This window comes from Aythya marila (assembly GCF_965140915.1).
Source record: "Aythya marila genome assembly, chromosome: Z".
Classification (NCBI taxonomy): Eukaryota; Metazoa; Chordata; class Aves; order Anseriformes; family Anatidae; genus Aythya; species Aythya marila.
The window spans coordinates 48251029-48276554 of NC_139080.1; the positions used below are offsets into that span (position 1 = coordinate 48251029).

Consider the following 25526-nt stretch of genomic DNA (forward strand, 5'->3'; position numbering starts at 1 on the left):
AATCAACAACAACAAAAAAAAAACACTAAGCATACTCCCAAACTCTGTTGACTTTCAAATACGCATAATCATACTGCTGTTATCCAGCTTCCACATGTGAAATCAGAAGACATTTTCTCAAGATTTAATTCATATCTGCCTTGCAAAAACAACCATTTTTCAACTACATACACAGAATACCAGACGCTTAATATTTGTGCTGTTAGCTGAAATACTAAACATAACAACTACAAAATTTGCTACAAAATTCCATATCCTACACCTTTTGGGCATAGTGCTTTTTTTTTTTTTTTTTTTTTTTTTTTTTTTTTTTTGAATATGCCGATTTTATAATTTTGGTTTCTTATGGCCAAAAGCCACAAACCTCGGAGAGTTCCCAAAACTCAGCAAGTTTTGAAATTCAGTAATTGAGATAATTGGGAACCACGGACTTATCGATTTGAAAACATGTTAAAGACAAAGAACATTCTCCTTCATACTATACCACAGGTATCCTGTATCGTAGCAAAGATGAACAAGTGGATATGAACAATAAGTTAACAATGAGTTAAAGTCTGTGTCCTGTAACAATAAGTTAAAGTCTGTGTCTCTAAGCTGTCTTCATTGCCAGTATTGATAAATGTTCTGAAATTTCTAATAAATAAATAAATAAATAAATATATTGAAGGCACACACAGGTGCATACACTTATACCTCAGTGTATGCCAGTATTACCTACACTATCCTCTTTCAGATACCGGACAATCGTTCCTCACCTCTGAAAGAAAACTTAAATTTCTTTGTCTGAAATTGTGACTTTGAAGAAGGAAGAATGATTTGATCTAGCCTGTTCTCACACCCACTTACCATTAAGCCAAGGTATCGCATATTCTGTTCTCAGAGGACTCTGATGAGAATTCCGTGAAATAATAGGTTCACTTCCCAAGAAATTGTAGGAAGTCCCAGAATAAAGCTCCTCATCTTTAACACAAAAACAAATATTGTAAACTTTCTTATACACTGGATACCAAAAAAGGTATATAAATACTTCAAGAGACTATGTTAGCTTAAACTTCCCACAAGAAACGATAAACAAGGATTTCCTCTCAGTTGCCCCAGACATATCTTCGATGTTTATATTTCTGCTGACCACTCTCAAAGCTAACACTTTTACACTTGGTTTATTATTGCTCTAACACAAGCAACTGGCAAAAGTTAGCACTGTTTTCACTGTACTTTAACACTTCCTATGTAAACCTGCAGTTTAAGTTAACTTGTGTTTTGATACACATGAAATGCCACGTAAGTTTTGAACTAATTGTTTTTTTTCCTCTTTACACACTGCCAATATTCAAACTAAACTTAAGAACGTAGGCAGCAACATAGTGAGCGAGAGCTTTACTTTTTCATTTCCTGTTTTGTGTCACTACAAGTTTCTTTTCTACGGTCTTGCGACACCACAACACAGCCACTTTGGCTTTACCAAGTCAAGATTCAGTGGCATCTAACCATGTGGTTACGTCCCTCCAGTGTCTCATTTCCCTGTTCTGTTTCATGGATACGTCTTCAAGAAAGACAAAAGTTCTACTTGTTAAATTTACTGAAATTGCAGTAATTTATAATACAGAGACAGTCAAAATATGTTTAGATTACTTGGACTGAAGCACTTAAAGCTAGTATTTTGAAAGTTGGTTATTTTAAAAGTTGCTTCCAAAACAAGCCAAAGTTCTGTGCTCTCCTTTTAAGACACACACTAAGGTTGACTACATGAGTATTTTTATGTCTATCTAGTTACACAGTAAAGATTTAGAAATACAGACCCCGATCTACCATTTCGATATTGAACTGGAAAATGATAGTGAAGACCAAATATTTATACATAATAATGAGGTATGCAAAGAAGAAACTTACCAACCATAACAGATGTGTAACTTTGAGCAGGATCAAATGGACACCTGCCTTTACCATCCTCATTCTTACCTCCGAGCTCAAACGAAATCAAATTCTGCAAAAAATGAAGTTGAAAACCATAAAACAACCATTTTTACTTTTTCTTTCAGCCACCCAAATCATGCAAAGTTAACAAAAAATATACATTAATAGACTAAACCTGTAACTTTCAGCCTGGAATGCCTGTTTTCTAAGATTATAGAAGGTTCTAAGATTATAGAAGGCACTTGAGTTTTCAGAAAAAAATGTATGAAGTCTAACAGAGAGGAAATGTGATCCTATAATTTGTGAGGGCAGTAGCAGAAAAGAATAGACAAAAAGTTAAATCCAGACATAAAAAGAGACCTCGAGAAAGAAAACCCAAAAAGCCAGACAATATGAAAAGCAGGAAAGTTAACAAATATAAGGCAAAATTTGCAACTATTGAATCAGCCTGCACAAAAATGGACAGTTTTAGAAATCAAGATGACTTTCTGAAGTGGACTGAGCAATTTTTAGATGATGATAAAATGGTGAGATGGGGTATAATTATAATCCAACTACATTTTCTAAAAGCAAGAGAGTACTTTGACTGCTACTTTGTAAAACCCTTAAAAATCAAGGGAATAAGTATCAGTAAGATAATCAGAACTATAGCAACAATACTGGGGAAGTGATTATTTATACTGTGTAATGAAGACATTCGAGGCTAAGGACAGTGACTTCTGGCAGTGCTCCAGAGCTGATGGCAGACAGACTTGCAGGCAGGGGAGACAAAAAAAAAAAAATTTAACATAACTACAAGACTTCTAAATTTCAGAATCATTAAGAGCCATAGTAAAGAGAACAATGTGAGAGTCAGCAACAAGAAAAGGAAGTTTTAATTCTGAGCCAAGACTTTATTCTGAAGTGCTCAGCATTATGAAGCTATGGCATTGCCAGAAGCAGAGATGAGACAAGCAGAGTCAGGAATCTGAGAAATTTCAGGGAGATTCAACAACAGATGGAAGTCACAAAGAACATCATTTCAGTTTCAGAAATTATTTCTACACTAACGTACAATACACAGAGAATTATGAAACCTAAGAAAGAGTAAATCTGCTGTTAACCAAGGTGAATCAATTTCAGTGTTTTGAAAAAGGAACAGTATGGTTTATTTCTGTACTCTATCATCACTGTGAGACAGTATTATAAATGCTTCAGTGCCATGACCAGCACTGAAATTACAAGTGTCTTTGGGAAAAGAGATTAACTCATTGTTTATATGAACTAGTTTTAAGTTAAAGTTGTTACTGGATCAAAAAACCTGTAGGCTCTTACCAGGTAATCACACGTTGGCTGAAACGCATTAGTTCCACACACATAGAGAAAAGTGTCATTTAGCTGCTGCAGAACACGCACGTAATTACGACACTCTGTCTGTAATAGAGGACGAGAAAAGGACTGGTCTGATAAACAATAACTTCCATGTTACAACATAAACAAACAATTAAAGTTGCACTGTCAACTCTTCTGTCACCGCTACTCATGCCACACCACCCCAGTAATGCTGGGTGAGAGTCACCCCTGGGTCACTGCCACCTTACAGCCTCTGGGAGCCCGAGTCCTGCAGCAGCTGCTTTCCTACAGTCAGTAGTGCGCAGCTGCCTCAGTAAACCTGTTAGGGTAACGCGTCTGACTACCAGACACTCAAAGGAGGGCATCTCAGATTGTTCCATTAAACTACAAACTGCAGAGATATAGCTGATCCATGAGAATGACTTACCTAAAACCAGAGTACATCTTAGAATTTGTCATCCTTTACAAGCCTAAAGGAAACAGTATGTGATAGCCACAGCTGTATCTTAAGAGACCCCTAAGACCATCAAATCCTCAGTAAATCTTGGTTATTTATGTTTTTTTTTCTCCCCCTTCATTCTGTGGTATCAATTGCGCTTTCTAAGGGTCTGACATCCCTTATAATAACCACCAGTGATCGCTGCAAAGAACTGATGGAGACCCAGACACCATCTGACGAAGTGCATGCAGGTGCACAAGAGAAATAAATTCACTTCTCATGCACTCACCCCATGGCTGGAAGTAATTGTTATCACTAGTAACCCCCACTGAACCTGGAGAACACAAAAAACTCTGAGTGCATCAGGGAGAGTCAAGGAGGAAATGGTCCTTAACTGCCCGCCACACCTCACCTTAGGCAGGTAAATTGCCTGGATGGTTCTCAGTCCAAGGAAATGCAGATAGCTGAGCAAAGGAGAGAATAGCCTACTCCATTTCAAATGAGCCCCCTGAATGCAGGATGTCTGTCAGCCCGGAATGCGCCTGGGGTTTTATAACCGGGAGAGCACCAAAGAATTTGTGGATGTAGGGGTGCTGATGTCAAATCCCCTGAAGTGTAATGTAGTACTGCTTTCTGCATCTGCAGTGCATGCAGCCTTCCATTTTCAAACCTGTACTAAAAGCCTGACCACGAATCTTGCCAAGAAAACCCTCGCTTCACTGTATCGCTATACCATGTGGCACAACACAGAGGGCAAGGTATCCCCATCTACGGTCAATCACCCTCTAGAAACTACCTCAACAGAATAGCAATATGAGCAAGCCAGCCTGTGTGCCGACAGTCCAGAGGGATGCCAGACACACCAAGGGAGCCCTTGTGCTGAGCTGCCTGCACTGCCAAGCTGGGAGGAGACCGGGCTGCTCAGGCGCCGGGGAGCTGTCTGAGCAGTCAGACCAGCAAGGATTCAGCATCACAAGGAGGATATACAGCTAGTGAAAAATGCACCGGTGCAAAGTGCTGGCCTAATAAATAAACCCTATGCCCTACAGCAAAGAAGAAGATAAAATAACCCGTCATTTTAGAAAATCAAATGTTGGTGTAGAGTTATTGTAGTAATAAAACAACAGTTGCTATCAATTACCTCAGTTACAGTAGCAGTTGTTTATCAATTTAATGGAAAAACTTAAAATAACTAAGCACACATTAGTGTGTTCAGATTTTTTAACATTCAAATAAAATTCAACAGCAAGAAATAATGAACTAAGAGTTACCAAAAAAGACTAAGCCTACTGCTCAAGTATGCTACTAAAGCTCAAGTTTATTAAAGAATTTAGGTGATTATTTGAAAATTTTAATTGCAAACATTCGGAGCCTTTCTTCTTGAACATCACTCCTCTTGAAGTTAAACATAAAATATCTTTCTTAAAGTCCAATAAAAGAACATACCTGTTCTGATTTGCCCTTGACTGCACATTTAGTCCTTTTATCTTCAGTGACCTTCCATTGCAACTAAGTGAAAAACAGGTAATAAGAAGGTACGTTCAAAGCACTTTAACACAATTGCAGTATTTTCAGACCTTGCATAACAAACAAAACAAGCAATTCTAAGGTTACTGTCTGCAGCAAATTTAAGTCATTTTGCAAGTAGCTTTCATTTTGCAAGTGGCTTTCAAAAGTTCAAAGCCATTCTTTTCTGAGGAGGTGACATTTCCAAATGCATGTGTCATCAGGGAGTTCAGAACCACTGCTAGTATCTTTGGGGTTAATCATTATCTTTCCCCTCAAATTACTTAAAGACCTCCATTAACATATGCTTTAGCGAGGTGCAAGAGTATCTGCTTTAAGCACTTCTCACTTTAATTCACACTGGAAAAGGAAACTATTTGAAAAAATAAAGAAAACTTATTTGACCAGTTCATACTGTGTGGAGAGGTACAACTTTGACATTTACACACACTCAGAATAATAGTCGAAAGCAAGCTTTATATACTCGTGAAGTTTCCTATCATTATCCCTGAACATTTTGTTCATATTAAAAATCACAGAGCATCGTTCAGAACATCCTGGGTGTGATTCCATGCCATGTTTCTAAGCTTCAGCCTGTACTGCTGGTGTGTGAGAAGCAGGAGCTTGGGGAGGACCTGCAGCAACAGAATTGTGTTAGCAGGCTTCTGCATGAGTTAACCTGCTCTGAGAACCAAGTGTCAGCACACCCAGAGCACTTCTGCAGCTGAGCTAATTCTGAGCGAGCTGGACCAGACCTCTTTGCACTGCTGCTTACCGTGCAGACACAGCTAGAGACACCACACAGAAGCTGAAACTTAATGGACAAGGCCTTCGTCACATCAGAGGCATGTCTGCAGCTTGCCACTCCTGAGCAAGCTCCAACTTTGCTTCTGTTTCAGATTAATTTTCTTCTGATTCAGATTAAGAGGAGATATAGCCCACTCCCACCAATAAAATAGATATCTAAGGGCCAGCTTGACAGCTCCTATGCAAAGTCCCTCTAGTCCAGCACAATGTCTGCAAAGAGAAAATACCTATGGAGACCTCTAATAACTTGTTTGTATTTCATTTTCTCATTTCTTCCTCTCATCTGCTGCCATACTTTACTCAATAGCATCTTCCAGAAATAAAACTGAGGTAGCCCAGATAGCATTTTCTCTTTTCAGTACATAACACCTAGAACACAGTGCTGCTGGTATCAGAAAGTGAAGTCAAATTTGGGATATGATTTATATGTGGAGAATAGTGTATTAAAATGCATACTCACCTCATGCTGCTTTTCAGCAATATTAACCGCATTTAATGCAAAGATCACTTCTCTGGCTCCTACATACAGGACATCTTTGTCCTCACTTAACAGCAAGGTTGAATAGTTTGACACTTCTGATTCATGAAAATGTATTAGCTGGACCTCTGTCGAAATCAAAGGAAAATAGCACCACATGAAGAAACATGATCACTTAGGGTCAAGTTTATGGGTCATTTTTCTAAGCTGTCTAACAGCCCTTGGGTATCTGGAAAGCAACAAAGCTTAGTTTGGACAACACACATAACAGATGAGAGACCCCCTCAGAAGCTTGGTTCAGCAGAAACAGCAGCTCCCATCGACATCAAAATCAATGGTCCCTACTTTCTGGTTCAATTTCAAATGCCTACAAATTTCGTCCTGCAGTGATCCCCATAACTCATGTCTTCCTTCATTTTTTTTTCCAATCGTTACTTCTTTTTTTTTTTTCCTAACCTCTCATCTTACACATCCACTGTCGGCTCTTTCCTCACCTTCTCCCTTCCACATACCCACCTACTGTGGAAAACTAAATAATTCACCACATCCCTTGCACCCTCCCCAGACAAATCTCACAAAAAAAATCCCTCACCTTAAAATAAGACATTTCAAGATATTATCACAGGAGAAATGAAACAGAGAAGCTAGAAAGGAGCCATGTATACAGTGTCAACAAGCCGATTTTCAAGTGGAGACTGGAGATAAATTGCACACAACAGTAAGAGATGTGGGAAAACGATGATGAAAAGGAAGAAGAAGAAAAGGGGGAAACATGGGGAAAAGAGGCAGTGGAATGAGGAAGCATGTGAACTGGAACAGAAAGGCTTGGAGAAAGATGACACAAAATGATTAATATACAGGAATATTTATTCAGCGTGTACAAAGAACACGGAAAAACTACTGAAAGGTTGGGAGGCTGTACTTTGTGTGAGAATCTACCATGAGATAAAGCTTCGATTTTCAGAGATAGGCAGAAAACAACATATTTTTCTCAACTGTAACATTAGAAATTGCACCATTTCAGCTGCAAGACTTGGAAAAATAATCGTTTTAAACTAGATTCTGAAACATACGATTTTAAAATCTTTCACTTGGCAGTAAAGTTTTCCCCCAAAGGATGAACTGGTTCATACAATTCTTACCTACCTGTTCACTCCTCCACTGAACTAAATTCCCCTTCCTATTTAAAGTAGACTTCTTATTCTTAAATACAACAATCTTTAGCAGACAGAGACAGAGAAATAGCAGGAACAAACAAACAAAAAAAATCACATATTTTGAATAATTTGGATACAGGTCTGTGATGCATAATACCACTAAACAGCAACTTGCCAAGTTTGAACTCTTATACACCACAAGAGCACCAAGGAGCCTAAGCAGGAACTGCAAGCCTTGTCTGGACTACTTTCTGAAAAAACCAGTCTATCAGCAACTCATTTATTGCTACACCAATAAAAAGGAAAAGCATCTCTACAGCTTTCTCATAAATCAGCTCACTGTAACTATATCCTTAACCTCCATTTATTTTCTCCTACAGCCTGACTCCTCAGCATTTAATATCTTTACTTATGGTTGCTTCTTCATACTATCCATAGGTTTATTTGGTTACAGCACACTTGGGTGGCTAACTTTTAACTACCAGTAAAAGCAAGAGTCAAGGACAAAAGCTTTTAAAAGCTAAAACATCCATGACACATAGGGGTACAGGGAAAAAAAAAAAAAAAATTATTCACAAACAGAAGCACTATTCCATAGCCTGTGCTCTAGAGCTCTCTTCAGACCCAGGTTGAACAATTAAACCCAAAATCTACAGGAATATCTGATCCCTACTGGCTCTCTTTATGCTACATCCCACTAACTGTACTGGGAGGTTACAACTATTTGCTGCAACTTCAAGCACAGTGTAAGTAGTGTTCGGTGGAAAATGCTGGGTTGGTTCAGCTCCAGGCATCAAATAACACTGTCAGAAGAAGGCCAAATGTTTTCCTTCACCTAGTGATTAACCTAGAGCTCAGGACTATTCAGCATCAAAATACACCGCAGTCCAAAAAAGTATTAAAAGATAAATGACCAAAAAAAAAAAGAGCATTAGCTGGAGAGGTACATTTTGTTATTATGTTTTGTCTCTTGATAACTTGATTAAAACAAAATACATCTGTTTATTGTTTTTTTGTTTTGTTTTGGTTTGGTTTGGTTTGGTTTTTTGTTTGTTTGTTTTTTTTTGTTTTCCTCTTGGAGCAAGGTTCTCCTGTAAGAATCTTCAGCAGAGAAATCCCAATCTGAAATTCCTCCTTTAAGAAGACACATTTTTGGAACTGTTTGAAGGATATGCAAGAGGTCAAGTTGGTGCCCAAGCCACTGCTGGATATTCTGGTCCTAAGCGCTATAGGTTGAGCAAAGCCATCAGAAACTGACTAAACTTTCTGCAGGCAGGCTGGAAGGACACACACAAACCCTGATGTTGTTGCAATATTCCCTTATTACACTATTTCTCTTCTTACCTCTGTGTTCCCAAGTGATCCTCGGTACCGGACCAAATGTTACTGCCACTTCCACAAGGATAGCCCAAACTGCATAAAAAGCGCACAGAGCCATCTTCACTGTCCTTGCTCTTTTGGGCTCCTTGGATAGCTGCAGCAGGTTGCGCTCCTTTAGCAGAAGAAAACCAAATTCCAGGCAGTATTAGAGAGCAGGCATTTCAGCGCTTGAGAGCAGTGCAACAAGGCAGGCTGGAACAGCCTTCTAAGTATGTGCTTTCAGCAGATCACTTCAAGGAAATGCACATTTTCCAGGATGCTGAATACAGAGCCTGCCCACACTCTCCAGGGCTGCTGATCAGCGCTACTGAGCGCATTCTTCAGTTTCGCTGAAGAAATAAATGATGCTGTGGAGAGAGGAGGGGAACAGTAAGTAGAAGAGAAAGTGAACTGAGCATTGCCAAAAATAGCGCATTGCACGCACTCGTCTTGCAATACTTCTACAGCTGCCTGCCTCAGTTTGGAAAGTGAGGCTTCCTTAAAAACTTCCCATATATTACACAGCATACAGGCAGCAACTGAAAGTAGCCATCTCCATCTAGAACACATGGTATAAGTATCTTGAGCTGTCATTTATGCTTAATGCCCAAAACCTGACTTTAACCTTGCATTTTCTTTTAATAGTGAGTTGATTGATTTTAATAGTGAGTTGATGCATTTTCTTTTAATAGTGAGTTGAAGAAAATCCCACCTCCGCACTAAATACACAAACCAAGGTAACAAAATTACTGAGACTAGTTTCAAAGAGCAAAAGACATAAGAAGTGCAGCTAAATGTTAAATACTACTTACACAAACCTGCCCCATCTCCTGTTTTTGGGATCTTATGAACAAAAGTGTCATTTTTAGCAAAGTCTTCTTGTGCACTCAAGGTGCAAGGGGGTACAAAGAAATTCACCTAACAAAGAGGTAAGGCACAGTGTACTTAAAAAAAAAAAAAAAAAAAGGAGAAAATGCTTAAATACTCAAAGTGCTAGACTCTCATACGGAAGTCAGTCTGTCACCAAGCCGCCTGTTGCTCTCAGGTCCAGAAAGATCACCAAAACCATTCACTACCTTCTGTGCTATCTGTCCATGAGACACCAGTGCTCCACCTTCCTATGCTCAAGACTCATCCAAGTACATCAGCATGGACTGGTGAGGAGCAGTGAACACATTCATCAGCCACTAAGTTACTGCATTTAGGTAATCTGGGGGGACTCTCTGTGGGGCTGCACACTTTAGAAGGGGTGGGAGGGCGGAAAGAGGCATTTTGTGCCACGACAAACAGCAGCAGGCAGTGTCAAAGCCCGACGTGCTGTTTCAGGGGAAAGGGGCAGCACGTGAGGAGGCCAGTGCTAAGAGATAGGCAGGAGCTGCAGCGAGGTTCTCCGGGGAGAGGAGCGGTGCCAGCAGCTTCTCCTCTCCTCTCCTCTCCTCTCCTCTCCTCTCCTCGAGGGAGAGGTGCCGGCTTCAAACAGGCAGAGGCCAAGGACCTCTGGAAGCTGCGGAGAGCAAGCCATTAGGAGCACAGAAGTAATCATTAGCACTGAGCAGGCGATCCACATGCATTACAAGCTTTTACATCTGGTTTACTCAATGATTACACAAGATTAAAAAAAAACAAACAAACAAACAAAAAAAACTTTTCTTCCTAACAATCTTTTGCCTACTAAGAGAAAAAAAATAATCACAATTTGGTCAAACTGAGCCTGGGATTTAAATTATTACTGCTACTATTTTATAATTAGTGTTTAGTTCTGGTAAGCACTTTGATCCAATCACTGTCATGGATCACAGAAATCTTTTCTTTTTTTTTTTAAACTTTATTTACATTATTTATTTGTTTATCTGTCTTGTACCTTTCCTGTTTATTGTCCCAAGCTGAGCAGCCCCGCTTTGCTATCCAACCTGTTGAACAGCCCCCTTGCCTCAGAGCTGCCGAAGCATCTCACACGTTCTGATGCAAATAGCTCCACAGGCAGGTACTCACAGAGCCAGCAGCAGTTCAGCGGTGGAGTTCAAGGCAGTTCAGCAATCTATTTTAATGGAAATGTCAGGGGGAAAACAGCACTTTGAAGGAAGAACCCTGGGCCATTATTTCTACACTATTAATTCTTTTCAGGCCATCTTTTGTTAGTAAAAGAGACTCAAAGCAGTATCATTTCCCCTAAACTCTTTATTTTTTAAAAAAAAAAAAAAAGACAAAAAAAAAAAAGACAACAACTGCCGGAACAGAACTATTCAGCACCAGTCCCAACAATAAGCAATCACACACTGTCTCCAGAGAAGAATTCTCCAGTCCTAAAAAATTTCTGGACTTTGCTGGTTTAGCAGACCTTCACGATGCACAAACCTGAACAAACCTTCCCATAGCCGTGATTACACTCCTAGCTTAGCTCGCCTGTCTCGGAAAACGAAAAATGACAACAAAATCTTGTTACTACAACTTATTATTACCTTCTGAAGGTGACAAAATGACCGGCAAGCGCTTACGTTGCTGTGTGGCCAGGGAACTCCTCCAGCTACACAAAGCAAAAGTCTGTCCTTTCACAGATGGGCTTGCTGTGTAGGTTTGCAGGACAGAGCCTTTTTCACATTAATATATTTGACTTACAGAAAATTATTTGCTGAATTAAGGTAAAGTTTTGCGTATTAGGAAAGAGGGGTGGGACACCACAGTGCATGCTGCATGCCCAACAGTGCAAGATGTTCTCACTCCCTTTAGTTTAAATAGAGATGAAAATGCGCTCAGGAGCTTGTCCTTAAATTTAGCCTTCAATTTAATTACTCTCCCTCCCCCTTCCCTGTGCTGAAAATTATCTGGAATAAGTCCTTCACTCACATCCACTGGGAAGTCATCCATAATCTAATATGAACCTGTTTTGATATAACACAACGGGTAGAAGGAGCAAAAAACCCAGACAATGGCCTAATTTCCAAATTAGCTCAGCTCCATCAGTGTTCACTGGCTTTGATTAGAGTTGAGTGCTTTGCATTTTTGAGAAGTTAGGTCTCCTAATGCTTTAGGTTTGACTCCTAAAAATGAGCTATAATTTGCTTGAAAACAAGAACATTTAAGAAGTAATTCAGGAAGAAGCCTGCAATGCTTAGTTACACAATTAAACTCTAATTAAAGTGGCCACAGGTCTACTCTTTGGTTTTCTGTAAAATTGCTGAACATTTTCTAAGGTAAATTTAAACAAGTAATTTTCATTTAGGCATTCTTCTGCTCGTGTTTTTAAATCAATGTATTATGATGAACTGGAGCAAACTAATGTGTACAGCACTTGCATGAGTTTTCCATAATGCTTGTATTTATGGTGTCTGAAAACAGGGCAACTACAGAAGAAGAAACAATTAACAGAGCTCCTGTCAGTTTGGCAGGGCACAGCTGGAAATTGCGAGCTGTGAACACTCCTGTTGACGTGCATGATTTTACTGCACAGGCAGAGAAAAGAGACGAGATTCTGCTCTCTCAGAGGACAGAAAATTGAAACTGTTAAATACAGGAACATTTCAGAATGCCTAATTGCTTATAGTGAACAACCCATGTAAAAAACTAACACAAATTACGAAAGCGGGGAGTTGCAATGGCTTATCTTACCATAGTAACTTATCACAGAGCAGTTTGGGTTGGAAGGGACCTTAAAGATCTACCTCCAACCCTCTGGCCAGGGGTCAGGGACACCTCCCCCCAGACCAAGCTGCTCAACGCCCCATCCAGCCTGGCCTTGAGCACCTCCAGGGATGGGGCATCCACAGCTTCTCTGGGCAGCCTGTGCCAGGGCCTCACCACCCTCTGAGTGAAGAATTTCTTCCTAATATCTAATCTTGACTGTTACTGAGACGGAAAAACATCTGGCTCTCACATCGCCCACGTCAGTGGCATCCGATGAGTACTTGAGAGACTTGTTGGAAAGAAACAGTGCTCTGGTCCACCTTCTTCTGGAAAAACACTCTCATCACAAAACACAAGCTCTGCAATGGGAGAAGTTGAGAAACCAGCAACAGGAAGAAGGCTCCTATCTTTCTCATCCTCTGGGGCACAGGCACAAAAGAAAGCACAAAGGGGTATTTGTGAAAGTAAAGTTTCACCTTTCACAGATGTCAATTCAGTGACTCTTATCGCTACCAGATTAATTTTATGAATGAAGTAATAAAATGCAACACTGAACACCCAGAGGTCAGCATCTTCTCCCCCTGCCAACACTGTAAAGCTGCAACCTGTACGTGGGATACTTGCCCAATCCATCTAAATTCTGGAATTTCCAAGTTAGGAAATGCCCAGTTTTGCAACCTTGATTTTGAAATATATATTTTTTTTCCCCCTTTTCTTCTCTTAATAAGTACTTACTTACATTGCGCAACTCCTGAATTCTGCTCGGTGTTGCACAAAGTGCTGGATGGATCTTTCCTTATCTTCTTGACAAAGCCTCGGACTGCATGGCAATGAGCTGAGGCACCCGCAGCACGGAACATCACAGCTGGGGCCTCATCACTCCCCAGAGAGGATCATTAGCAGCACAGCACCCACCCTACCTCTCCCCCCAGTAAAAGCAAGGCAGACGCCCACCTCCTGATGTCTTCTCACAGCTCCCCACACACACTGAGTGCCCACAGCACTTCCCCATCTGTTCACGTAGCCCTGCGCTCTACCCTGGACAATCTTTTCTGGCAATGCTCAGGCGCTGCTCCACGGCAGGTCCCACACAGAGGGGCTGCAGCACTTTGGGCACCCTTAGGCCAGCGCTGGAGATGGGACCGAGCGAGCAGCCCCAGGCAGCAGGGACCAGGCTGGGACAGGGCTGGCAGCAGAGACACTGCTTGCCCAGGGAATGGGCCTTGCCAGAGGGCCTTTCTTGTCCAGAAAACACAGCTCCTGGGCCTCCACAGTGGCAGAGGCTCTCACCTTTCACACCTAAGAACCCACTGCACCGCCCCGCCAGGGGAAAACTAAGGGTGAAAACAGGAACGCTGTCAGCTGCACGCAATTATATTACCATAGGTGATGCAAGCCTCCATGAGGCTGCAAGACAAATGAGCACCTTCCTCTGGGCTGCAAGACAGAGCTTCAAACACTCACAGTTCCCTGCCTCTCCATCAAATTACTTCCACATCTTCCGCTGCGCTGGCAGAGCAAAGGAGGCCTCACCTCACAGTAAGCAGCAGCTGGCCACCAGGCATCCCCTGCCCCAGCAGGAGCAAAGAACACACAGGCTTCCTGGGCAACTTACCCATCTATTTTTAAGACAGATAAATACAACAATTTAATTATGCTTTTGCAAAGTAGTAGGGTTACTGTGATGAGGGATAGGAAGCTCAATACGGGGCGACAGGCAAACTTTAAGCTGCTTCCTTTGGCAAAAAAAGGGGGAGGTAACGTGATTTATCTGTCAGATGGCATAAAATGTTTTCCCAAAATAATTTCCTTCAAAGGCTTTAGGTAACTTTAACAGAATACAGACCTGCTTCAATGTTTACTGATGCCTATTCGATAACAAAGATTTTAAGGCTCCATATGAAAAAGCAAACCACAGAACTCCCGCTGCGAGACTTTGCTTAAACCTGATTTTTTCAATTTGCTTCGTCTTTGATTCCAAAAATAGATGGAAAAGTTAGCAATACTTGTGTCATTACCTGTCAAAATTACAAAGACAGAAACATACAATTCACCTTTGACAACTGAGTTTTATTTATGTAGTTTATTTTGGACTGGTATAAGGACAGATGGGAAATGCCCCTTGCTTTAGATCTCACCCTGTCACAACCTGAAGCACGGTGCCATTTTTAGATTGCCTGATGGAAAACATCATTTCTATCATCTTTTCTTTATTATGCAACACACACAAACTCACTGTTTGCTAAAGTAAGTTAAACCTCAACCTAACAGACCAGTGTCCCTTTACGACTAATACAAATGTAGAGCAGGGGATTATTTACATTTCAAACTGTATCAAAAATACTTTATAGTTAACTAGATACTCACAAATTAGGTGAAGCTTTTCAAGATAATTTTATGCATTCTTTACCTGCACCACAAAGCTTGCCGAAGGATGCGTGCTAGGGCTAAAAAGAGGACAAAATTTTTGAGGAAAACAAAGTTCCCAGTTGCAAGTCATGCCTAAATTTTTTAGGCTGAAACCTTCCGTGAGGACAGCTGCAGGGCTACGATCTTGGGATCACCAAGATGTGGTGGGATGCCTCCCACGACTGGAGTGCTGCAATGATGGGCTACAGGCTCTTTAGGAAGGTCGGGTTGGGATGACAAGGAGTCCTTTATGTGAGAGCACACCTGGAAAGCATGAAGCCCTATGAAGGGAATGGATGAGGAGCTGACGGAGACCTTACAGGTGAGATTAAAGAGAGCACAGGTAAAGGTGACATGATGCTGCAGGCCACCTGGCCAGAAGAAAAAGCAGATGAGGCACTCAGACAGATGGGAGGAGCCTCATATTCTCAGGCTTTGGTCCTCATGGACCTTCAATACCTGCTGAAGAGACAACACAGCAAGACCTAAGCAATTCAAGAAGTTCATGGAGTTCACCAATGATACCTTCCTCCTTAAGTAAGGGACAAGCTAACAAGGAGAGCTGCTACTCTGCTGGACCTCGTACTCACCATTGACAAGGGGCTTATTGGGAACACAAGGATCAAAGGCAGCCTTGACTGCAGTGACCATGAGACGGTAAAGTTCAGGAGATCCTGAGGGCAGGGAGGAAACCGAAAAGCAAGCTCACAACGCTGGACTTCAGGAGAGCAGAATTTGACCGCTTCAAAGATCTGCTTGGAAGAGCCCCATGGGACAAGGCCCTGGAGGGAAGAAAGTTGTTTAATATTCAAGGATCACCTTCTCCAAGTCCCAGAGAGATCCATCCCTATGAGCACAGAGTCACAGATGCCGGGAGGCCTGCGTGAATAAACAAGGAGCTCCTGGCCAAACACATACACAACGAGGAAGTATGCAGGAGGTGGAAGCAAGGAGAGGTAAAACGCGGCAGGAGCACAGACACGGTCAGTTACTTTGACACTCTCCTCCTTACATTGACAAGGAAAGATCAGCTCATAGGCAAGCTGTAGAGGCATGGGACTGGACGGACAGACAGTAGGGTTGATCAAAAACTGTCTGAATGGCAGGGCCCAGAGAACAGAGATCTGTGGCACAAAGCCTAATTGAAACCCAGCAACAGGAGAGTACCCCAGGGGTCACTACTCCAGAATATTCATCATCTTCATTGGAATACCTGAAGAGACTTTTTTTTTTTAAGCTCACATGTGTTCTTTTCCTAACTACTAGGAAAAAAAAAAATAAAAAAAAGAAGTTACAAGACAAACTACTATGCTGAGAAAAAGGCAAATTACTAAAAGAAAAATTACAACACCAAATAAACAAATACCAAAGACTACAAAGGACAAATAGGAGATTAGAAGTCTTATTTTTTCAGATAACCATAGCTGGATTGTCAGAAATGCTGTTAGCCTTCAACTCTGAAGAGCAACAGGAATGAGTAAACACACTTGTTTCTGTTTGTTTTTCTTTGAGAAAAATAAAAACTAACTCTGGCCTTGCACAAGTCAACCTCTGAGCTAGCAGAGGCTGTAAACATTGTTGTGGGTCCTCGGTCTGGCTGTGCAGAACAAAACTAAGCAGAAGTTATTAATTTAGAACTACCCGGATGGTCAGTGGGACCCATCTACAGCTGCAGTGCCAGCACCTTCTGCTAACCTGGATGTTGAGCTATGTCCCAAGTCCAGACAGAATTCAAGAGCTGCCCGAGGGAGAGATGTGTTTCACTCTATTCCCCTGTGTTATGACAGCATCACTGCTGCAGTAGGAACTGTTCAAATGACCAAGAAATAAGATCCATGAAGCGCCAAGTCCATCTTCCCCTACAATTTAAACACCCTGTCACAACATAAAATATTGGTCAGCTTCTTCATTATTTCTTCTCGGGCTTGTTGGACTGAGTCAGTCAATCAAAATGATTTGAAAATGCTTACTGGCAACTAATGGTACTCTCAAAGGCACCTGAATGTCTAAATCAGTTGTTTTTATTTAAAAAGAAACAACAAAAAAGACTAGAAAAGATGCCCAGCAACACCTTCGAAGATATAGTTGTCTCAGAAAGCAACACAACTACCCCCTCAGACACAATCTTCTTAACACAGTACAGCTGCAACCCTGAACAGAAGCTTTCAGTGGTAACCAAAGCACAAGTGAAGCATACAGTATGTTCCTGAGTGAATAAAAAAGTCTCTTTTCTGATAAATTTACTGAGAAATATTTCCATCTGAAAGCAAAACAAAATAATAAATCAAGCTTATTATGAAATCCTTATTTATGTTTGCCATACAGATCAAGACCCCAGTCTTCTTGCTTGTATAGGCAATATATTTGTGTGATTAAGAAAGACACCCCCAATGCAGCTGTTACAAATCCCACTGCAATAGCAGGGAGGGGTAACCCACATTTTCCCGTACCTGCCACTTCTTGGAGCCTCCTGCGCGCCGCTGGAAACGTGGAGTCGTCAGAAATCCTTCTTTTCTGCAAAGAGATAATAGGCGGAATTTGACATCGTTACCGCATAAACCCGAAGCACTATTTTTGATATGGGAATTATAATAAAACCTCCCCCAGAGGCTGGCTTTCATTTGCCAGATTCTCAGTGAGAGACTGCTTCTGACAGAAACCAGAACCGATCTATCTGCATCCCATGAGCCAGGATCCTGATACTGCATATAATACCAAGAAAAAACTCACGACCAAACAAAAAACTGCCAAGCAGACCTGATAAAAAGCGTACACACAAGCCTTTTTCAGCCACAGTTTGTTCCCTCTCTTCCAAGCCAGCCAGTACAAAATTATTCAGCATTTGCATTGTAGTAGCAACTATTGATCCTCCTAAGCACCTGGGACTTCCCTTACGCTGGGGCTGAACACACACAGAAAGCTCAGGAAGTTTAGACACCGACCAGTCTCACGAACAATTAGCTCTACCAAATCCACACAGAGCAATCTCAACATTCCCCTGCATTACTGAACTTATATTATGCACAAGTGTGGAGCAAGAATATCTGGATACTTATGATAAAACCTACTGCATTTGTATATATTTTGGTATAATCAAAGAATGGTAGGACTACTCTGATGCAACCACAGCAGGAAACGTTTATCTTAGTACTTATTTTAGGTAACATTTCTAAATATGCAAACATATATTGTTACATCAGTTTGTATCCAGCATATATATATATATACACACACACTTCCTAATGTGCACCCAACAGATCTGAGAAGGGTATGGGCTGCTTGCAGGGTTAGTGCTTTTAAACACTTGTCACAATGGATCTGATTTGGATTTCGATGAGCTGAACAGTAAGGGGGCTCCTGCAGATCTAGATGGGAAGAAACTGCACCTAGAAAAGTCACCACTGTACACCTGAAGGCTCTGTTCTTGATCCAGAGGATTAGAGTGAAAGGCAGACAACACAGAAGGCCCCAAAAGAAACAGACCAGACCCAAAATTACAAGAAAGTGAGATCAATACTACATGGCAATACGGGAAGAGAGAGCGTACATGTCTGCTTGAAAATACACTGCCTGTCTGCCCTGTCCTTCGACAGAGCCCATTTTGTGATGGCCAGTGTATTAGCAGGTACCAAACAGCTACATCAGATCCACTTTTGCTGGAGAAAAATGTCTTCTCTCCACAATTCAAAATCTTTTGGGATACAGAACAAGGAATGTCTGGTTCTTTCCCCACAACATTTTTTGGACAAGATATCCCAGAGAAATCTTTTTCTATGTCAACTTAGCTTGCCTGAGCTATTGCCCACCAGTCACTTTTCACAAGAAGCATGTAGGCAACTTATTTTTGTTGCAAAACCAAAGCAGTTGTCTCTCTTTCATTCTTTGAAAGACAGAAAAAAATAAAAATGAAAAAAACACAGGTGAACCGCGAATCATCCTGGCAATCACGAAGCTCTCCATAAACGAGCCAACATCAGATCATCTCGATGGCTGTACCTACTCAATAACAGAAGTGAATTGTTAAAATCTGTAGGAACTGCTACTTGCTGCTGTAATAGGCCATTGATCGCCACGGTTGTTATTGTTAGCTGTGATTTTCAGGTCCCAGAGAGCTTCCTCACAGCTTATTGCTTACAGAGCAAACAGACATATCCATTTTAGCTGTAGGTAGATTAAAGGGAAGAGAAAAATTCTCTTCTGCCTCCGCTTAGAGATGACTTCTAATATTCTGTGGCTTTTACAAGTACCTTCATTATAATGAAGCACTCACTTCTAAGTAGGTACAGGTAGATGCTAATTACTCGAGCAATCCTTTGCAGCAAATAAGCTGACCGGCAGACTTCAGTGGTTCTGAAAATGGTTCATCACAGAAATTCCCCTATCTCAAGAGGCAAGTAGCCCCAGGTTTCTCAGCTAAGATTGGCAGCGACGGAGGAGCTGAAAGCCATCTGAGGGACAGGCAAGTGTCCAGGCCCCAGGCTAGCTTTCAGCAAGTGGATCTCCACAGAGGTGGGGAGATGGAGAAAAGCTGCAAGGCTGCCTCAGCTCAATAACTTGGCTCCTGCAAGCACTTCATTGCTCCTCAGAGCTTCCTCTTGAGAAGGGGTGGGAGGAAAAACCTGCAACCAGTTACCTGGTGGTTGTTGGTGTCTTTTGCACAGACCCGAGAGACTCAGGACCTGGCGTGAGGGCAGCTGAGCACAGAGGGAGGTGAGTTTGCAGCACAGGTAGGTTCTTGCCCTTTGATCAGGCCTCTGCTGGCTGCCTGTTTGGGCAACACCTGCTGTCACACTGCACAAATAAATAAGTAACTCGTCACAGCTTGCCAAAAGCGATGACATAATTGCACGCTAATTCAACCAGGACTCGAATATTACATTAACATTCATGTAAATATTGCAAGTTTTCTGGCACCCTTCAGTCCTTCTGTTTGACCTATATCTTTCATATGGGACTCCAGAACAGGCACTGCAAGAGCTCCCGAGCAACCTTACATGTTGCCAGGCTTTAAGGTTGTATTTTGGTGCAAATTTCAGGAAAAAAAAAAAAAAATGGTAGCAATTACTTAAGATGGGGGTAGAAGTACATGGACAAAATAAATTACATCATGAAAAGCTCATTATTTTGACAACTGTGACTAAATCCTCAAAGATTAAAGAAAACACCTACTGGATTACAAATGAAAGACAGCCTGGAATATATTATGTAGAATAACATGACAATCACTTTAAGGAAACTTTAAATAAGAGAGCTGCAATCTTTCATATATGTGTGTGTGTGTGTGTGTGTATTTATTTATTCAAGGATCTCCTTCTCCTTTCAAACTTCACAACACATTACCCTATTGCAATGTACTTCTGACTGTCACAGACAACTTGCACTAAAAACAAACAAACAATAAACTTGTACTACTTCTTTCTGTGTATCAATTACTATCAGAAGCATTTCTTTAATCCTTTATTCAGGCTTATAGCTTAATGCTATAACTAGGTCCAAGAGACTAAATAAGAAGAAAAAAGGAGAAAGGAAACACAGAAGAAAGCTAGTTTATAAGCAAATTATAAGCAAATTTTAATCACTCAAATAGCTCTTTGGGAGATGAAGGAGCCAAATTTTAACTTTGGAAATGTTTGTATTATGACAGCATCGTTTACCTGCCTTACCAAAGTAATTTGCAGATCAATACCCTTGATGATTGCAAGTGGAGGTGCTTTTGCTACCTATACCTCAAGCCTGACACAACCTATTTGTGGGCTAGCATTCTTAGAAGACTATTTTAGACATGCGTGCAGAAACCGCAGGTTAGGCAGACAAATTGCTACGAACAGCTGGTTTACACAGAGTGCGCTAAAAACGCTTCTGCGGCTACTTTGTGTGATTTTGGAGTTCTAAAATAAAGTAATTACACGAAAAGGTAGGTTTGACTACAAAATTTAAGAACCGTACCTATTATCAGCACTTTATTTCAGTAGTTTGGTATGTGTCAAATCAAAACACATGGTAGTTTTCCATAATTTATTTCCATCACTATTTCTGTAATTCCTGCCCTCTCCTGGGACTGGTCAGCTTGATGATACCTGCTCACCACTTGTGCGAGGTACTTGGGGGAAAGAAAGTCAAGCGGCAAAACACGCTTCAGAACTTACAAAGCCAAGCTTCACAATTTTTTCTCCTTTCCCACCTGCAAAGCTTCACTTTACATAAAAACGTTTTTATTTCAAATAGCTTCTTACTGGCTCATTAAAGTCCCCCAACTTTTTCTAAACTTTATGTTGAAAATGCATTTGCCTTGTGCTTGACTTTATGTGAACATGTTTGAACTACAGAAGAGCATTGTGCTAGTCCAAGTTTTGTAACAACAAAGCAAAAAAGCCCTCTTATGTCTCAGTCACTTTAATTTTGCCCAAACTGGAACGGGACCTTCAGCTTTCAATTCCCCCCTCTACGCTGACACTCCTCAAATCTCAGAAAGCTGAGAAGAAAACGGAGACTACTACGGAGAGACAGCAAAAAACTGTGGGTCCTCCAGCATCCAAACAACAAAATACAAATACAGAGACCAGGCCAGCTAGTACTGCTGGTTGCAATGGAGTTCCTTCATTTTTAAGGATGCTGACAAAAACTATAATTATCAAAACTAACTTCCACAATACCAGGTGGAAGCGTTTGTGATGTTATCTATGCATCCCTACCCTTCTTCAATAAAGGCTTTGAGTGTATTTCGTAATTTTAACTTTCCTGCAGATATAATACTATACAAATATCAACTCAAAACCATTTAAATAACATTTATTACAATCATACTAGTGGTTTTGAATCAAATTCTAGCAAAAACAAAAGGCAACAGAATTGCAACTGTGTAAAACCAAGAGCAAGAGAGCACTAGAGAAAGGAAAGGAGGAAACAACTGCACAAAGATAATAGCAGATACCAGCACTTCGATTTCAGACTGAACTTTTTAAGCCTTCACTTCAGGGACATGTAAAATTTATGTGTACTCACTATAGGGTAGATTTGCTTAGCAAAGCAGCATGAGAATATTTTAAATGTTCAATAAACAATGTACCCTTTGAAAAGCGGAGGTCACTAAGAGCGTACCTGTATTCAACACATTTTTGGCCCAAAAAGGTTAGTACAATGGAGACAGCTTTCACTCTATAAGCATCATCCCTTATTGTCCTAAAAAGTCTTCTTTTCCTCCTATCAGGAAAGAAGCAATTCATAAAATGATTTGCTGGTTCTAAAATCTGAACAAGAAGAAAAAGTATTTGGAGGCTTGTCTGCTGTTAAGTATTCAACACTTTCTGATTAAGGTTCTGTGGGAGAATGAATTAATCACACTTCCAGAAGATCAGTGTTGTGTTTTGTTTTGTTTTTTAATAAAAAAAAGGAAGTCTGTACTACAACCTCTGCTTCGTGGATGTCTTTTCCAAATGGGCTATCAGCTGCCAGGTACTCAGCCGATAAGTGAATGAATGGAATTTTTTCCATATTCACTATGACAATATAGCAACACAGAAAAACTAAAGTCAAAAAAAAAAGAAAATCAAAGCTAAAGCTGTAACATAATACATAATTTTAATGTTTAGAACAGATCTTTTGTAGCTTTTCAACTTTATTACTCAAACACTCCCTTCAATTTCCTATATATATGTATATATATATATATTTTTTTTTTACACAAAATGCCTTATCACTGTTTATAGGTGATCATCTAAATAATGTTCAGATATCTCATGAATATAAGTCTACAAAACACCCAGGTGCTATTTCACATTGTTCCACACCAAGCAGTTTTCAATGCTGTTTTTTTTCTCTCTCCCTTACCTTGAGAAATGCATGGATTCTTCCAAAAAATGAAGGCAAAGAGAAGACATGAAATTGACTCTTTAACGCATAAAGAACAGAGTTTCACACTACCACAATGCAGTATAATAACCTTATTCTTCAGTAACACACACAAGCTTTTCAAGCTTTCAAAAGAGTTCAACAAGTTATGCCAGGTACTGAGACAGGTGACAGACCCTGGAGTTTTCTGGCTCTCAGAGGAAGTAAATACAAAAAAACACTTTGTCCACAGAGCAGAAGTTTTCAGTACCAAAGCATCCAAGCATCCTCAGCCAGTCTGCCCATTCAAAACAGCCAACTGATAATGGTCCTGTACATACCCACACGCCCTGTGAACAGCATGCACTGCCCAGGGGAAGTCACAGCAACAATGCAAAAGGCAAAGACAACTCTTAAACCTGAAAAGTATTTCCAAATCACTGCCTTTTTCTTTGTCTGGTTTGGTTTTGTTTTCTCTGAAATAAATTAACAGTAGATGGAGAAGGAGGAGAAGAAAAAGTAAGTTTAATCTCAGTATGCATGATAAAAACAGCTCTTCTCTAACCTGTGCAGCAAAGTTTTCCAGCTTCCCAGAGAGAAGTCTTGGTAAAGCTTACCTGTCCGTTGTGAGTAAAGGCTTCTGTGCTGGAAAAAAACAAGGAACTTCATTTCAAGGAGTCACGGAGACACTTCCTGGGTTGTGTAAGCTACAGCAGCAGCCTCCCTGAGGGAGCTGCGCAAGATTGCTGAAGCAGGGAATTTGAACCAAGTTATTCTCAAAACAGAAGAGAAATAACAAAAACAAAACTTCGCTGTGCTGGACTGTATGAAATTCAGAAGCTGAACCTTGCAGTGGTTCAACTATTAAAAAAACTATTAAAATTCACAGGTGGAATTTTCCTATTTTTTGTAACAACAAAACAAAACCACTCATGTCCAAACAAAACCCCAAGAGCTATAAAGAAAGGATTTCCTCAAGCTTTACAAGTTACGTAAGGATATCACTGACTTAGGAACACAGGTAAAAAGCTGTTGTGCTTCTGAACATCTTTATCTCATTGATCGTGCATTACTACTCCCTTATCACACACACCCCTTCAAAACTATCTTCTCTCTCACGTCCAATTGCACAGTCATATACATACGGAGAATGTCATTGGACTGGTTAGGGTGATACTTCATATTGCCTTAAAAACATGCTCACTTAATGGCAAAACAACCATGACAGACTGCAGGAAATTTGGACATTCCTGAATCCTCCTGCACTGCATTCCCAGTTTCACCTGGGACCAAGAACTGTGACACCCAATTGGCAAATGGATGTGCAGCAATAATTTGAGCCTCGGGCTTCAGAAGCAGAGGGAAGGCAGGCTGCCTCTCACGTTTCCCTCTGATGTTTAACTGAAGAAATGCAGAAACACCTTTTTCTCATCCTCACTTACAGTGTCTGATATCTAACCCTCGGAGAAGAAATGTGAAGCTTTGTTTTCAGATACAGGATCAACAGCCTCAAGCAGCAATGCAGTTTTTCCTGCAGTGTTACCACCCCAATTTGTTGTGCTTGGCTCCCACTCCTGGCCTGTCACCGGGTCACTGCCCTCTTCCCTACCTGCAGTATTTGGTGACCCTCTCTTCCATCCATATCCTCATCTACTTACAGTGCAGTTAGGCTTCACTGGTCCTAGACACCAACTGGACACTGGTAAGAAAATACTGGAACATCCTAGTTTTACAAATCTACAAATACACCAGGGTGTGTGGATTAAAAATCACCTTCTGCTCCCCAAAATAGGACTGGAGGAAAGAAATGAGGTAACTGCACTCCTCCTTACAGTTACTAGGGGTCCAGCCTGCCTACTGAAAGAAGCCATCCTGCCCACCTGCTACCTCTGGCCACTTGAGCCACGGAGCAACCCATTAGGGAAGTCGACTGATGAACTTCTAGAGGTTTAAAGCAGCTCTGGGGGAAGACAGGGTCAGGTTACTTTAAATCCATCCACAACGCCTCTTTCAGAAGCAGTGTTAGCTTTTGTCAGATTAAATGTATGTGCAGCAGCAGCTTTGAGACATTAAGTCTGAGCCTTCCTCGGAAAAATGGAGCAGAAAACCCACTAAGTGCTTCAGCTACTCAAGCCCTCCCAGCTCGCCTCAGAGCTAAAACAAGAAAAAGCAACCCAGAGATCAGGGCTCCTGGCCTGCAGAAGAAAACTGTGAAGAATTCAGGGCTGTCTGGGATTTGGCCTGTGATCTGTCCCCTCTGATGTGGCGCAGCACCCGCTGGGGACTGAGCTTTCTCTGCAGGACTGCTCGCTGCAAGAGGTCTCCAAAGGAGGCAAGTCAGAGAACCACCCGAGGGCAGGGCTAAGTCCCCAGCTGTAAACGTTGCTCTTTTCCTCCTGCAGCATCATTATGAAAACAATTTACTTTATTCTGCCAATGATGAGTAACAAACTACAGTTCCTTTTCATCAGCTAAAATCTCGCCACAAGGGAGTTACTCGTACGTTTACTTGCTTATTCAAGATGTTCAGCTTCCTCTGAAGCACTGGCAAGAGCACGTACTGTAGAACAGCCGCGTGTCCCAGGCAATCCCACACAAATCAGGACATACCAGGTTTTGGGTCAAAATTCAGAATTCACACCAAACTGCAGAGGTAGGTTTAAATACCTGACACCTT

General features: G+C 41.1%; 1 protein-coding gene across 8 annotated transcripts in view; it reads right to left on the reverse strand.

The window, feature by feature from the left end:
* SEMA4D (semaphorin 4D) overlaps positions 1 to 25526 on the reverse strand; it is a 98018-nt gene that overhangs the window by 27656 nt on the left and 44836 nt on the right. For 7 of the 8 annotated variants that reach the window (XM_082783352.1, XM_082783351.1, XM_082783353.1 and 4 more), the window contains 7 exons: positions 17473 to 17536; positions 8978 to 9360; positions 6459 to 6604; positions 5132 to 5194; positions 3229 to 3327; positions 1891 to 1984; positions 847 to 960 (listed from right to left, as the gene is read on the reverse strand). In XM_082783352.1, coding sequence (XP_082639478.1) covers positions 847 to 960; positions 1891 to 1984; positions 3229 to 3327; positions 5132 to 5194; positions 6459 to 6604; positions 8978 to 9071 — 610 coding nt within the window. In that variant the 5' untranslated portion in view covers positions 9072 to 9360; positions 17473 to 17536. Of the gene's footprint in view, positions 1 to 846; positions 961 to 1890; positions 1985 to 3228; positions 3328 to 5131; positions 5195 to 6458; positions 6605 to 8977; positions 9361 to 15612; positions 15757 to 17472; positions 17537 to 25526 lie in introns of those variants that run through there. The other variant, XM_082783349.1, reaches the window with a different exon arrangement.